The sequence below is a fragment of the Camelus ferus genome, chromosome 9 (assembly GCF_009834535.1).
Source record: "Camelus ferus isolate YT-003-E chromosome 9, BCGSAC_Cfer_1.0, whole genome shotgun sequence".
Classification (NCBI taxonomy): domain Eukaryota; kingdom Metazoa; phylum Chordata; class Mammalia; order Artiodactyla; family Camelidae; genus Camelus; species Camelus ferus.
Genome location: NC_045704.1, coordinates 30,767,901 through 30,781,019, shown reverse-complemented (window position 1 = coordinate 30,781,019; position 13,119 = coordinate 30,767,901). Strand labels below are relative to the sequence as shown.

At 42.1% G+C, this 13,119-nt stretch overlaps 1 protein-coding gene across 1 annotated transcript in view; it reads right to left on the bottom strand.

Annotated features, from left to right (window-relative positions):
- Positions 1 to 12,682, bottom strand: part of HEATR3 (HEAT repeat containing 3) — a 33,370-nt gene extending 20,688 nt beyond the window's left edge. Inside the window, exons 1-7 of the mRNA XM_032486266.1 lie at positions 12,377 to 12,682; positions 12,062 to 12,234; positions 10,213 to 10,300; positions 8,720 to 8,832; positions 6,548 to 6,657; positions 3,927 to 4,067; positions 2,150 to 2,427 (exon numbers count right to left, since the gene is read on the bottom strand). Of these exons, the coding sequence (XP_032342157.1) occupies positions 2,150 to 2,427; positions 3,927 to 4,067; positions 6,548 to 6,657; positions 8,720 to 8,832; positions 10,213 to 10,300; positions 12,062 to 12,234; positions 12,377 to 12,514 (1,041 nt within the window). The 5' untranslated portion in view covers positions 12,515 to 12,682. The remainder of the gene's footprint in view (positions 1 to 2,149; positions 2,428 to 3,926; positions 4,068 to 6,547; positions 6,658 to 8,719; positions 8,833 to 10,212; positions 10,301 to 12,061; positions 12,235 to 12,376) is intronic.
- Positions 12,683 to 13,119: the final 437 nt, after the last annotated feature.

Here is a 13,119-nt window from a genome sequence, read left to right as displayed (position 1 = left end):
AGGACTCCTGCACAAGCCAGCACTGGGCAACGTGAACGCCCAGAGCTGCCTGACGGCGAATTTCTATTCCTGGCACACGACAGCACGATGCCCAGCACCCTACTGGCACTTAAACTCTGGCTGCCTGACCAGCATGTTAACCATCCCATCTGCTCAGCTATGGGGATAGACTTTAAAAAGCAAGTTTTGTTATGAGAAAACACTGCATTTTCTAAGCACCAAAATTCTAAGTAATATTTAGGAAAGTGAATCTCTAATAAGTTAAATATCAACACTTTTATTAAACAGTAGCACTTCTTCTTGGTGGACCTGGACCTCAATCTCCACTCATGCACTCCCTTTAGGGCAGCTGGATGCAAGGCTGGAGTTGGAAAACCCACAGGAGTGCTGTTCTCCTGCTCCCAGCCAGGGACGGCCGACCCTTCAGAGTTCCCTGACAGCACAACAGTCATTTCCACTTCTGCTCAGACGGGAATCTGGGGCTGGGGAAACACGGAATACGTGCATCCGTCAGGATAAAGTGACCTGGTCGGCGTGATGCCGACATCTGCAGAGGATCCTCCAAGCCCCGATCTGTTTCACCTGAAGTTCCACGTGTGGCTCCCAGCTCTGTAACTTACCTCCATGTAGCAACTGAGGAGAAGCTGCTGGGGTTCTTTATAAACACCCTTTCGGACAACAAGGCGCACAGATATGTCTGTCTATCTTGTTTTACTGATTTTAAATTCTACCCCCTCTGATGTAGATGCACAAGTGAGATAAGGAGTAAATGTGGGGCTCAAATATGTGCCCCCTGCACCAAAATGGGGTGATACGATTTTTTAGCCACTTTATGATTTGCAAGCAACTCAAGGGTCTTTTCATTTTTGTGTCCAACCCCAGCACTGAACACAATGCTTTGCACCTAACAGCTGTTCATGGGGACTGGGAAAGTAGTTCATAATGGTAACATCTCATTGCTTTAGAGCACCACCAATGCAGCTTTACCCGACTTCACGAAGGTGGGGAAGTGGTATACTGATAAGTTTATGCCCAATAATAATTTTTTAATGACCTCAGCAGCCTCCTGACTGGCCTTCCTGCCTCCAGGCCCCCTAAACAATACCAACCTGCTTTTACCATGCTGCTCCTTACCCCAACCATTAAGATAGCTCAGGTGATCTGTCCAAAAAGCCTCCCTTTTCTGACAGCCTCTTCCTTTCCTCACCCAGTGGGGCTGAATCAGCTGTGCCTACTCTATAGCTATGACTCCCTGAGAAATCTGGGCACGGCCCTATCACTGTTCTCAGCACAGGCATTACAATAAACTATAATCACATGCATTACAATAAACTATAATCACATGTCTATCCTCTCAAGATGGAAAAGGTCTCTGAAGACACAAACTCTACCTTAATTATGCTTCCATCGGCAGCATCTGGCTCAGTGCCTGGCACACAGCGAGAGCACAGGAAACGTCACCTGGATGAATAAAGCCCGACTCCCTGTCCTCCCTGTCTTCCTGACGACTTGCTCTCCTCCTTGGGGGAAATGTTTTCCCAACGTCTGGCTCTCTCTCTGCTGACTGGCTCAGCTGGCATGCTTCCTGCACCCAAGACTGCTCCGACGGACCCCAACATCACCCCCACTAGCACGTGGATGCCACAATCACCTGGCCTGCGAAAACTACAGACCGTCGTTCATCCTCACAATCACCCAACCTCCTCTGCTCAGCAACACTGGGTAAATGAGACTTTGGCTTGCTACTATGGAGAGGCGAAATACTAAAAAGTAAAAGACACAAGAATGCGAGGGACAATCCAAGCAAAGTGAAAATTCCTTTAGTTTGAAGACAGTCTGGGCGAGAGTGTGTAGCTGAAGTGGGAAGTAAGTTAGGCAGACCCACGCATGTTTCTGAAGTGCTGCAAAAGTGCTGGTCTATCCCATCCTTCGAATCTTCTGTATATAAAAGTTTCATTTTAGACAGATTTCCCCCCTGCCTTGGGAGGTTTCTAATGTTATAATGAGAGTTAATGGGAAAATACGACTGGTTTTACTGAAATTCACTTTATAATTAATTTTGCTGTAACATTTTTCTACAAAGCTTAGGACACCTGTTGAGGGAACACAGCTGTCTTAATCCATGTTTGAAAGCATCAATCTGACTTACTGGAAGTAAATCTGAAGTGAAAGTTTTCCTTCTGACTTTTCTTCTACGAGGAATTTCTTCCATTTCCTCGTCTTCAATCAGATCATCACCATTAGCACTCTGTAATGCGTCCTCAGTCTCGGCAGCAGTTTTTAACCTCTGAGTCTCGGCCTCCTTCATTCGAATCACCGTCTCACCAGCATCCATTTCCAGAATGTCAGATAAGATCTTCAGTATGGCATTTATTACCTCTGCCTGACTCTTGGATGGAATGATGTCCTTCAGATTCCAAATTGTGCCTGGGGAGGGGGGCAGTGGGTGGGATGAGGATAAAGACAAAGAAATCAACTGTGAAATTTTTTATTAAATAATGGTTTCCACAAGATTGGTTCTTTAAGCTTAGGCATAATTTCAAAAAAATAATCTCGATCCCACGACCTTTGTTCGGTTTGTATTAAATGTCAAAAAGCTCTGTACAGAGGCAGCTCCCTTTATTACAGTCCTTCAACACCGTCTCCCTTTCCTGGCACACAATGCCTTTCTCTGACACACCACAGAGTAACAGGCCAAGAGAACATCGATCGAGTTTCTTTAAAAATGACAAATTAAGTTGCCTCTCTTTCTTTCATCTTAACCTGAGCTGCTCTCCTAAGCAGCTTCTTATGTTCCAAGAATGGAATGGAATGTACTAAAATTCCAATGTCTCACAGACAAACCAGAGAACAAGGTCTTGGTTATTTTTTGCTTATGAAATAGAGCAACAGCTACCATTAAGTGGTTAGACTTAATTAAACAAACAAACAAATGTGACTGTTAAAATAAAAATAGTTTTTCTGGGTACATATCCAAAAGAATTGAAAAAAGCAAGGACTCAGACAGATGCTTGCAGACCCATATTCACAGCGGCATTATTCAACAGCCAAAAGGTGGAAACAACTCAAGTGTCCATCCACAGATGAACGAAATGCCATATACACACATAGTGGAGTATTACTCATCCTTCAAAAAGAGGAAATTCTGACACATGCTACAACATAGATGAACCTTGAGGCCATTATGCTAAGTGAAATAAGCCAGTCACCAAAAAAAAGATACTGTATGATTCCACTGATATGAAATATCTAGTCAAATTCATACAGACAGAAAGAAGAGTGGTTGCCAGGGCCTGGGGAGGAGAGGAAATGGGGAGCTGTTTAATGTCTACAGAGTTTCAGTCTTGCAAGATGAAAAGTGTTCTGCAGACTGGTTATACAGCAATGTGAATGTACTTTACACTTAAAAATGGTTAAGGTGGTAAATTTTATGTATATTTTACCAATTAAAAAAAACCCCACGTATCAAGGCAAATTACCTTTGGAAGACTAAAGGGCAAAAGGAAAAATATATAATAAATTCCCTACTACTCGACAGATCATCAGAGTATTTCTTACTTCTGTATTTAGAAATTCTGGGGAGAAGCGCTGGGGCTGGAGATCTTACAGAAAAGTGAGTGGTCATGTCTTAGATGCCTACGGTTAACTTCTGAATTCCCAGGTTCATATATAAGAGGGGGTCCTGACAAAAGCATTTCTTTATCAGACAACAGCAGTTCATTAAATTAAAAACAAATCTAAACTTAGAAGGCTTTGAAACTATGGAGAACCATTTAAATTAAGGGATTCCACTTAAATATTACAATTTTCAGAACAGACATAAGCACAGAAAGCCCTGATGCAGTGAAATGAAGGGATGACTGAATTTTGGCCCCTATTACAAGTTACTGAAAAAGAGCACACCATCGCATACAGCTAAATTTTACCTGCTATCAATGTCTTTAATAGAATATACTCCATGGAACTGACAGGAGAAAGCATTGCTGATTCCAGCATATGTAATGCTGGGGCACAGAAAGATTTCAGTAGCTCTGCATTATCTTCGGTCACTGTCTGCAAACAATATGCTATAAAGACAAAAGTCAAATATTTAGAAGCAAATGAATTCTGCGAGGATAATTTAAACCAAAATAACTCATCAAAAAACATTTGTATCTTTACGACTTCTTTGGACACGGGTAGCTTTTGTAGGATATATGCAATTTACCTTCTTTTTCTGAATTTCTTATCCTTTTTTTCTTTTCTTTTTCTCAATTTCTAATCCTTTACAGAACTATACTTTCATAAAAAAAAATAATTTATTTTGGGGGTTTCCCCCCAGTTCTTTCCTTCTTTTTTATTAAAGTATAGTCAGTTACAATGTGTCAATTTCTGGTGTACAGCATAATGTCCCAGTCATGCATATATATACATATATTCGTTTTCATATTCTTTTTCATTAAAGGTTATTACAAGATATTGAATATAGTTCCCTGTGCTATACAGAATAAATCTCTTTTATAAAGTATAATTTAGAAGGCTCAACTGTTGTAACAACGTGAAATTACTAAAAACACTTCTAAAGGTTTAGTCTCAATGTCTATACTCATTGCAGACCAGTAGCAAACAGCCTGCAGACTAAACACCAGTGCACGGATAGCGCTCTCAGGGTAGTTCTCTTGTCGATGACAAGCCCTAGGTTTTGGGACATTCTGGCTTCTCTGAAATTCAGTATGACCTTAAAAGTCAGGGTTATTTCTGTGGTAACAATATTTCTCTAAAGAAAAAAAGTACTTTACATAAAAATACGAGCTAATTAAGAGATGGGTAAAACATTAACAGACATATGATTCATTTAGCACTTAACTCTTCTCTGGCACTAAAACAAGACAATGGATTACAACTTGTATATTAGAAATAATTAAGTGAAAGTATTAAAACAACCGGGATTGCATGAAAAGTTTGACAGAAAAGACCTCTGAAACACAAAAGAGGAAGCAAACCCAAATTTGTTTTGAGATATTATATTCCATACAAATCCATTTCTTTTCAGGTCTAAAAATTCCTAAGTGGATCATTTCCATTCAAATTAGTAGTCAAAATACATGCTATTGCTGTGATCTAGTTTGGTTTCCAAAATACATGTATATACAAATCTATATCTATGCATACACGTAGATACATCCAAATGTAATACTTTTTTCACTGAGAATAATTAAATTCACTTTAGCAAAAAGCCAAAATAAGTTGTAAATGCTAACATAACACAAGTTCAAAGAAAACTGTATCAATACAAAGGACGGAATCCTAGAGGCTCACTTTACTGTGATGCAAGCCTTGTTTGATTTTCAAAACAAAAGTAATCTGATGTTTGTTTTAAAAAATCATGAATCTAGCTAAATGCAGAAGGAAAACACTATTATACAGTGCAAAGTGACTTTATTCTGGTTCATTTTTTTTTAAAGTTCTTTAGAAAAAAAACTAAATGACCAAACCTACCAAGCTTAAGACCCAAAAATAGAAGTGAAGTTTTTCTTTTAAAAGCTACAAACTTTCTCGAAATTCTCTTACTGTAATAAAAACTGCCCTCTGAGATTAAAAGTCATCTACCAATTTTCTAGTTCAACTGTTTTTAAAATCCACATTTACCCACAAATCTCCCCTCTGCCAAAGATTCCTTTCTGAGAAATTGATTTTTTAAAAATTTTCCTAGTGGTATTTATTTCACTATTAGTTTTTCTTTTCTGTTGTTAAAGGTAACCACTAGAGCCAACAGAAACATCGGTAAAGGGAATACACTTCAGTAAGGGGAATAAACTTGTCTTTGCCAGGAGAAATGCATAGTTAAATAATTTAAGGACAGCCAGATACCTATCATCATGATGGGTAGAAGAAAAATGCTTTTCATCCCTTATTTCTCCACTCTCCCCCAGAGTTCTGTTGAGCCACCCTACCTCCAGTTTCCGTCACCTGCCCCTGCTGAGCAGGAGGGACCCCAGCGGCTCTCTAACCCCACGCACAGGTTAGGGAGCTGAGGCAGAGGGAGCCGCTAGACTTTGCTTTCCCTGTCCGGAAGGGAAGCAGGCCTACGTGAAATTCCAATCACTTATTTTCCTCTCTCAAAAAAAGCAGTGAGTTAAAAACAAACAAACAAAAAACATAGGTTATCGAAAGTTTTCTGCTGGAAGCATGAGATAGTGGTAGAAGCCATTTAAATAAGTCTATGTTCCAAATAACATTGGCTCAAAGGCCTGGTAGTTGTGGGTTACTGTTTCTCAGCAAATGGGAGGTGAAAGCTTTAAGAACTAATAAAGGCTTCTAAGAATGGTGATACACTAGAAACTACATACGCTCACATAATTACCTTCTTCCCTCTAGAAAATTGTATGAGTAAGTAAAGCATTAATCACAGTTTTAAAAGATTCAGAACAAACACCACTCAGCTATGCATTTATATACAACGAGGGGGGAAAAAATCACTCCTGTAGAATAAACATGCTATGTCTGAATAAAAAATTTTGAATAAGGTCACACATACTTAATAAATCATCACCTTTTCTTCACTTACCTACTGAAATAGCCAGGTCAACATTGGTGGAAAACCTACTTAAATACTTTAACACAATCTCCAAACACCCTTCTTTGTTGAATATAGATACTGCTCTACTACTGCATTCACTAAATTGAAGGGGGAAAAAAAAGTTTTACTAGTCACATTTTAACATTAAGAAATCAACCATAGAAATTCATGAAAAAATAATTAGGCTTTATAAAAGAACCGAGTTGGAGTTTCACACACCCGCCATTTTTACAGATGAAGAAACCAGTACTCGCTCATACTCATTAAATATGAGCACAACCGGATATCTGTATTTTTATTTCCATCACAGTAGGATCTTCTAGCCAGTCTCTTTACCCGCATGCCCAATTCCTTACAGGAGGTTAAAGATGGAAGAGATCTTCGAAATCATTTACTTCAATTCCTCATTTTATGGATGAGAAAACCCAGACCCCAAAAGGTGAAGTGATCTGTCCAAAGATCACACATTGTGGTAGTGCTGAGTCCTTGGGTCCAGCTGACTAGTCTTTTCACTATATCACAATATATCACAGTAGCAATAAATCAAAGGATAAAGGGCCTCTATACTTATCATACAAAAAGCACAAATTTAAAAGAAAGTAAAATTAAATTTGACTTTTTTCCTCCTAGACTGCTATAATTTTAGCAAGCAGAATTTGTAGTCTGCAACAGAGAAAGTGCTACAATAAATTTTTTTGAAATTATACTACCTTTTAATAAAAGAGTCAGAATTAATGTCATTAATGTTATTAACAAATATATATGCTAAGTATAGGGTAAAGAGAGCTAATTATAATAGTTTTATTTATGTCCCCAGGAAGAGTATTCCTCCAGACATGCCATGTGTACATATGACAAACAGCTAACAGAGTTGACTAAATTTTTACATTCAATCCTGTTGTCTAAGGATAAACTATTTTCTGCCTGTCTATCCATCCATCCATTCACCCACCCAGTTACTGCAACATGCTATGAGCCTGTCCTCCAGAAACCCACCGAAAAACATGAGTTGTAATAAATAAATTAAAAAAAAAAAAAAAGAAGCAGCAGCCCACAGTAAAGTCAAGTAGAGTCAGGAAAACAAAGCATACATGTGTTAAGACAATTTAATATGTACATATAAGATACAAACTATGAGACAAAAATGTTAAAAGCTATGATAACTGGAAATGATATAGACAGGGCTCACAGGCACTCAGAAAAGAGAGATCACTGCAGAGATCACTTTTTCAGGCTCTTTTCAAACTAAAAAAAAAGTTTTTTTTTTTTTAAATTTCCAAGTTCAACAGTTTATATAAGTTAAAGTTATCTGAAAAATAGCACCCATTAGTTCGCTTGAATGCAATTTCCTCAAATCTGACCTCTCCAGTTTTCCTGGCGGAATGCATCCAGCAGTTTAAAGTGGAATCATGGGCAAGCTCAGACTGCTGTGCAGGCAGCTCTCCAGGATCCACCCTAACCCTCTATTCTAAGAAATAACTGAGCTCTTAGGTCAGAAATAATAGTTGCTGCTGACTGAAAATAAGAATCCATGACAGATTCTTGCTAGAAATGGGACATAAAATGGGGTGTAAAAAAAAAAAAAACCAAAAAAAACCAAATCCAGCTTGTACTTCTAGCCATTTCCATTCCTAAAAGCAAGTCCACCCACTGCCCCAACCCCGCCACTGCTACAACAGTGGCATGGAGCGTGGCCTTTGTTCTAGTGGGGCAAAAGGAGCCTTTCTCAGGCGACTACTTCTCTGTCAAATGGCACCTGCCAAGGTCTGTGGTCCCTGCCTCATTCCAGAAGGCAGACCAAAGCATCTATTGCACTGGGGCCTGGCCCGCTTTAGGGCAATGGCTGCTTAAAGTACAAAGGCAGTGGGTGCAGTAGGTACTAATGGCCAGGATTCCTCTTATTTTTGTCAATAGCAATGCCTGGAGAGAAGAGTTGTAAAGCAAAAAAAAAAAAAAAAAAAAAAAGACATTGTGATGCTATGAGGAAAAGGGCTTGGGAAGGACGGCTGATCTTAGGTCACTTGATATGACTTCCTACCAAGCATTATGATGACAGATTTATAGGCCTACCAAGGAGAATGGAGATTCCTCTGCAGTGTAACAGAGAGCATTAGCCTAAGTAGCACTGTCGCAGGAGGATATGTTTGGAAAGCATCTTACCATATATTCCACAGCACGTTCACAGCCTCATTGGCTATGTTTTCAATAGAATTTCTGTTCTGCTCTTTTTTTTCCTGTGGAGACATCTCATTTGAATCCAGTCCAGCACTACACTGTAACCAAATACCATGATTAGAACCCTGGTTCAAAAGAATAATTAAACAGGCTAATGACAGTGAAGAATCACAAAAACTAAACATCAGAAATAATAGTGGTTAACAAGCCAATCAAATGCTCGTAAGCAGTATGGTTCCCATAACCCTGCTCCTTTTTGGCAAGAAATAAGAACAAGAAAGGTTTGCAAGTCATTGTACAAACTGGATACAAAGCATTTCACGTTTTAAATGAAAATGTAAAATCAATACAAAGTATTTTATCTAACATGATAAAGATACTATGTAAGACAAAGAAAGGTAACACATTATAAAGGCTGACATCCACATAGTACCTCTATGTACAAGGCACTATTCCAAGCACTTTATGTATATTAAGTCATTTAATCCTCACCACAAACCTATGAAGTAGATGATTATCTCCAATCTCCTGCTACAAATAGGAAACTGAAGTAGAGAGCTTGCTGAAGGTGCAGCTTAGTATATAGTGAAGTGCAATTCAGATCCAGGCAGTTGGCTCTGAAGTGGGTGCTCTGAACCACTCCATAGTCTGCCCCTCTCCTATAATCCACCCTCTTAAGTAGGCTTCTCAGTCTTGGCACTAATGACATTTGGGACCAGATGATTCTTTGCTGTGACAAACGTGGCTGTCGTGCGCATTGTAGGACTTTTAGTAACATCTAGTGGGTAGATGCCAGTAGCAACCCCTACCCCCAAGCTGTGACAATCAAAAATGGCTCCAGACATCGCCAAATGTCTGGGGCACAGCACCCCTAGGAGAACCGCTGTTCTAAGGGAAACAGACTGATGCCTCTCATCAAAATTGGATATTCTTTATATAGCCTTAAGTGAAAATTACCCATCAATACAGAAGAGTGGACCAGAGGCATGACGGAGAGAGAGCTCTCTGATTCCCGAACTATATCATGCAATAAAGGTGGCATATTAAATTTGCAAGTTTAATCTAATCGTCGGGGCAAATTTCTAATGTCTGTGCTCCAGTCTCCTCATCTGTAAAACAGGAATAACAATACCTGACAAATAGGACTGCTGTGGGGATTAAATAAATTAATACACAAGACAGCACCTGGGACATAAGTAAGCAACCAATAAATACAAATTATTTTTACTGTATGAAATTTAAAGTACAACGGAGTGAGTCTATAGTTTTAGGAAGGTCTTTTCCAACAAGCATATGAATAAAGGTAGTGGGTACACACTAGAGACTAGCATCAGTGATGAGAGATCAGTGTTTCCAGGAAAAGAAATAAAACTCCTGAAGAATGTTTCGAGGGAAGACAAAATAACTAATACCAAAGTACTTAAAAAGCAAAACTATCTAAGTTTGTATACTAAAAGCGACACGTGAAAGCGGCATACCTCTTTTAGCAGTGCGACCAGAGGAGTCATGATATCCTTAGTCACCATGTCATCACAGACTTCAAAACCTCCACAAGCACTGAGATTTCTACACGAGAAGTTTAAAAGAGATTTTAAACTTTCAGATTACATGTCACAAGACATATTAAGCACTCAAATATATTTATGTTTCTACCCACACCCAAGGTTTCCTGGACGAAATTGCTTGTGACTCCTGCAAGATGCTGCAGACAATCCACAGATCTCCATCTGTTCTGATCCGTGTTCTACATGATGCAAATAAATGATCTGATCACATAACAACTTAGTTCTCAGGTCTGAGATGGTACACATGGAAAGGAAGACTCTTCCTATTTAAAGTGAATAATAAATCACTGCCTGATCTTATATGAAGGGAACTTTTCTTGGAATCAAGACTTCAAGGGTAGGAAAGGTGAGGCTACTGAAAATGACATTCCCTGAAGCAATCTTGACTAAATTAAATTTTAATTGGAAAGACACTGCCTGCCTTCTGAGAGCACAGCACAGTGCTAGGCACTGAGGATATGAAGATAAATGAGAAGCCACTCCACCATCTCCCGGGAGCTCCCAGTGTGCGTAGGAAGGGGAAGGGTAGGACTTTCCACACCGTTTCCTCCACCAACTGGATAACCTCCACTCATCCCCTGGGTCTCATCTCAAACATCATGCCCTTAGGGTTTTCTTCCCTGAACCCCCAGTAATACCCTCTCATGGCATCCTTTGTAAATATCATTGGTTGTCATTACACACTTGATTATTTGCATTATGTCTGTCTCCCTAGATACTGCAAGATCCATAAAGAACAGAAATTATCTGTCTTGCTCACTCCCACGTGCCCACAGTCTAGACACACTGCCTGGTGCACAGCAGGCACTCAATATATACTTGCTAAATCAGTGAGTGAAAGAGAATAAACATAGAGCTATGAGAACAAATACTAACTTTACTCTTGCCCCCTCTACAGTCCATTCTCTGCACAGCTACCAGAGTGGCCTTTTGAAAAGGTAAATTAGACCATGTCACTCCCACTTAGAACGGGTCCTTTAGCTCTACACCACGGAGTCCTTGTCCATCTCCCCATCCTCAACTCCCATAATGCTGCCCTCTGCTCTACTCAGCCACGTAATCTTTTGGTTCTTTAACCACACCAAGCCCTCTGCTGTTGCTGTTCCCTCTGTCAGGAATGCTCTCTCCCTTGTTTGTCCTCTGCTGGCTCTAGCATCCAAAAGCTCTCAGTTCACAAACTTCATCTAGAGATCACCCAATTTGAAGTAACTTCCCACCCCCAACTCATCATCCTCTCAGCTTCTCCAAGCACATCTTACAACTTAATATTATGCTTCACCTGTTTAACTAATTCCTGTCTGTCTCTGCATCAGCATGGGTTCTGTGAAGGCAGGGATCTTGGCTGTCTTGATCAAGGTCCTGCCTGCTCAAAATCCCGTGCACCTAGAAGACCTGGGGCATATACTGGAAGAGTTCCTTGAACCTCAGGACCTTATGAAGGGTTCTCGAAGTGGGTACAACGTGCGCTAGGCCTTGAGGGGAGGACGCTTGGCAGGTGGCTTCTGCAGGTGAAGCAGCAAGGCGGCAGATGGAATGCATGTGGTCTGGGGGTCATGGGGACCTCCGGAGTCTGGAGTCTGGGTTCAAATCCCCCCTCTGCAAATGGGAGAGCCTGGGCAGTTCTTGGGCCTCCCGAGGTGCCGCAGACAAGTGCACTGAGGATGAAACCGATTAGAGACGGTACGTGGCACACAGAAGGCGCCGGCTGGACGCCGTGCGGCCCGGATCCGGGGCACCACCCTAGACTCCCCTCAAGGCTCACCTCAGCGCGCCGGCCGCCGTCTCCCTCACCGCCAAGCTAGGGTCGAGCAGCAGCGGCCCGAGGCGGCGCACTGCGTCCCGGCGAGCCAGTGCCGGGAGCACCGGCCGCTGCTGCACCAGGCGGGCCAGTCCCGCGCAGGCGCACTCGCGAACTTCGGCGCTCGGGTGCTGGAGCTGGAGCAGGACAGAGCAAGTGTCAGAGCGAGAACAGCGCGCATGCGCGGAGGCACGGCGAGGGGGCAGGTTGAGCTGCCCGGGGACTCCGCGTAAAGCCCGCCGCCCCCGCCCCGCGGGGCCCAGCAAGCCCTTGCCTCACCTTTTCTAGCAGCTCTGCCGCCGGCCCGTCGTCCTCCTCTCGCTCAGTCCCGTTTGCCGCCGCTGCAGCCTCGGCCTGACAGTCGCCCGTAGGGGAGAACTGAGGTCGCTTGAAGCGCTTCGTCCGGCTCTTGCCCATGGCGACGTGCACTGATGGGAAGACCGAGGAAGAGAGGCAACAACAAAACCGGAGGCTGCCGAGTTGGCAGCAGGGTCGTGCCACCTAGGGGACTACGTGCCGCTGTTCAGCTGGGCCCGATGACGGCCGGAGCCCACATGGGGCAGCGGTGCGCATGCGCGCAGCGTGTCGGCGGCAGGGGGAGGGGCTGGCGTGGGGAGCGGCTGGCTCGGGGAGCGCGCAGGCGTAGAATAGAGGATAGGCGGGGCCAGACCTTGCCGAGGGGCGAGACCTGTGGGGTTTCCCGGGAAGGGGAAGGCTGGCTTTGAATTGTACTAATGACCCCGTCTACCACGAGCTAGTGACGCTTATCAAGTTACAGAACTTGCCAAACATTTATTTCCATAATAATCAAATGCAATTAAGGATACCTAACTTGAAAGGTTATTGTGAGTCTTAAAAAAGTATTATGTAGTGGGGGGTGGAAATAGCTCAGTGGTAGACTAAATACTTAGCATGCTTGGGATCCTGGGTTCAATCCGCAGTACCTCCATTAAAAAACAAAACAAACATGTTGTGTAAAGCACCTAACTCCAAGCCTGTTGTATACGGTAAGTGCTCAAAAA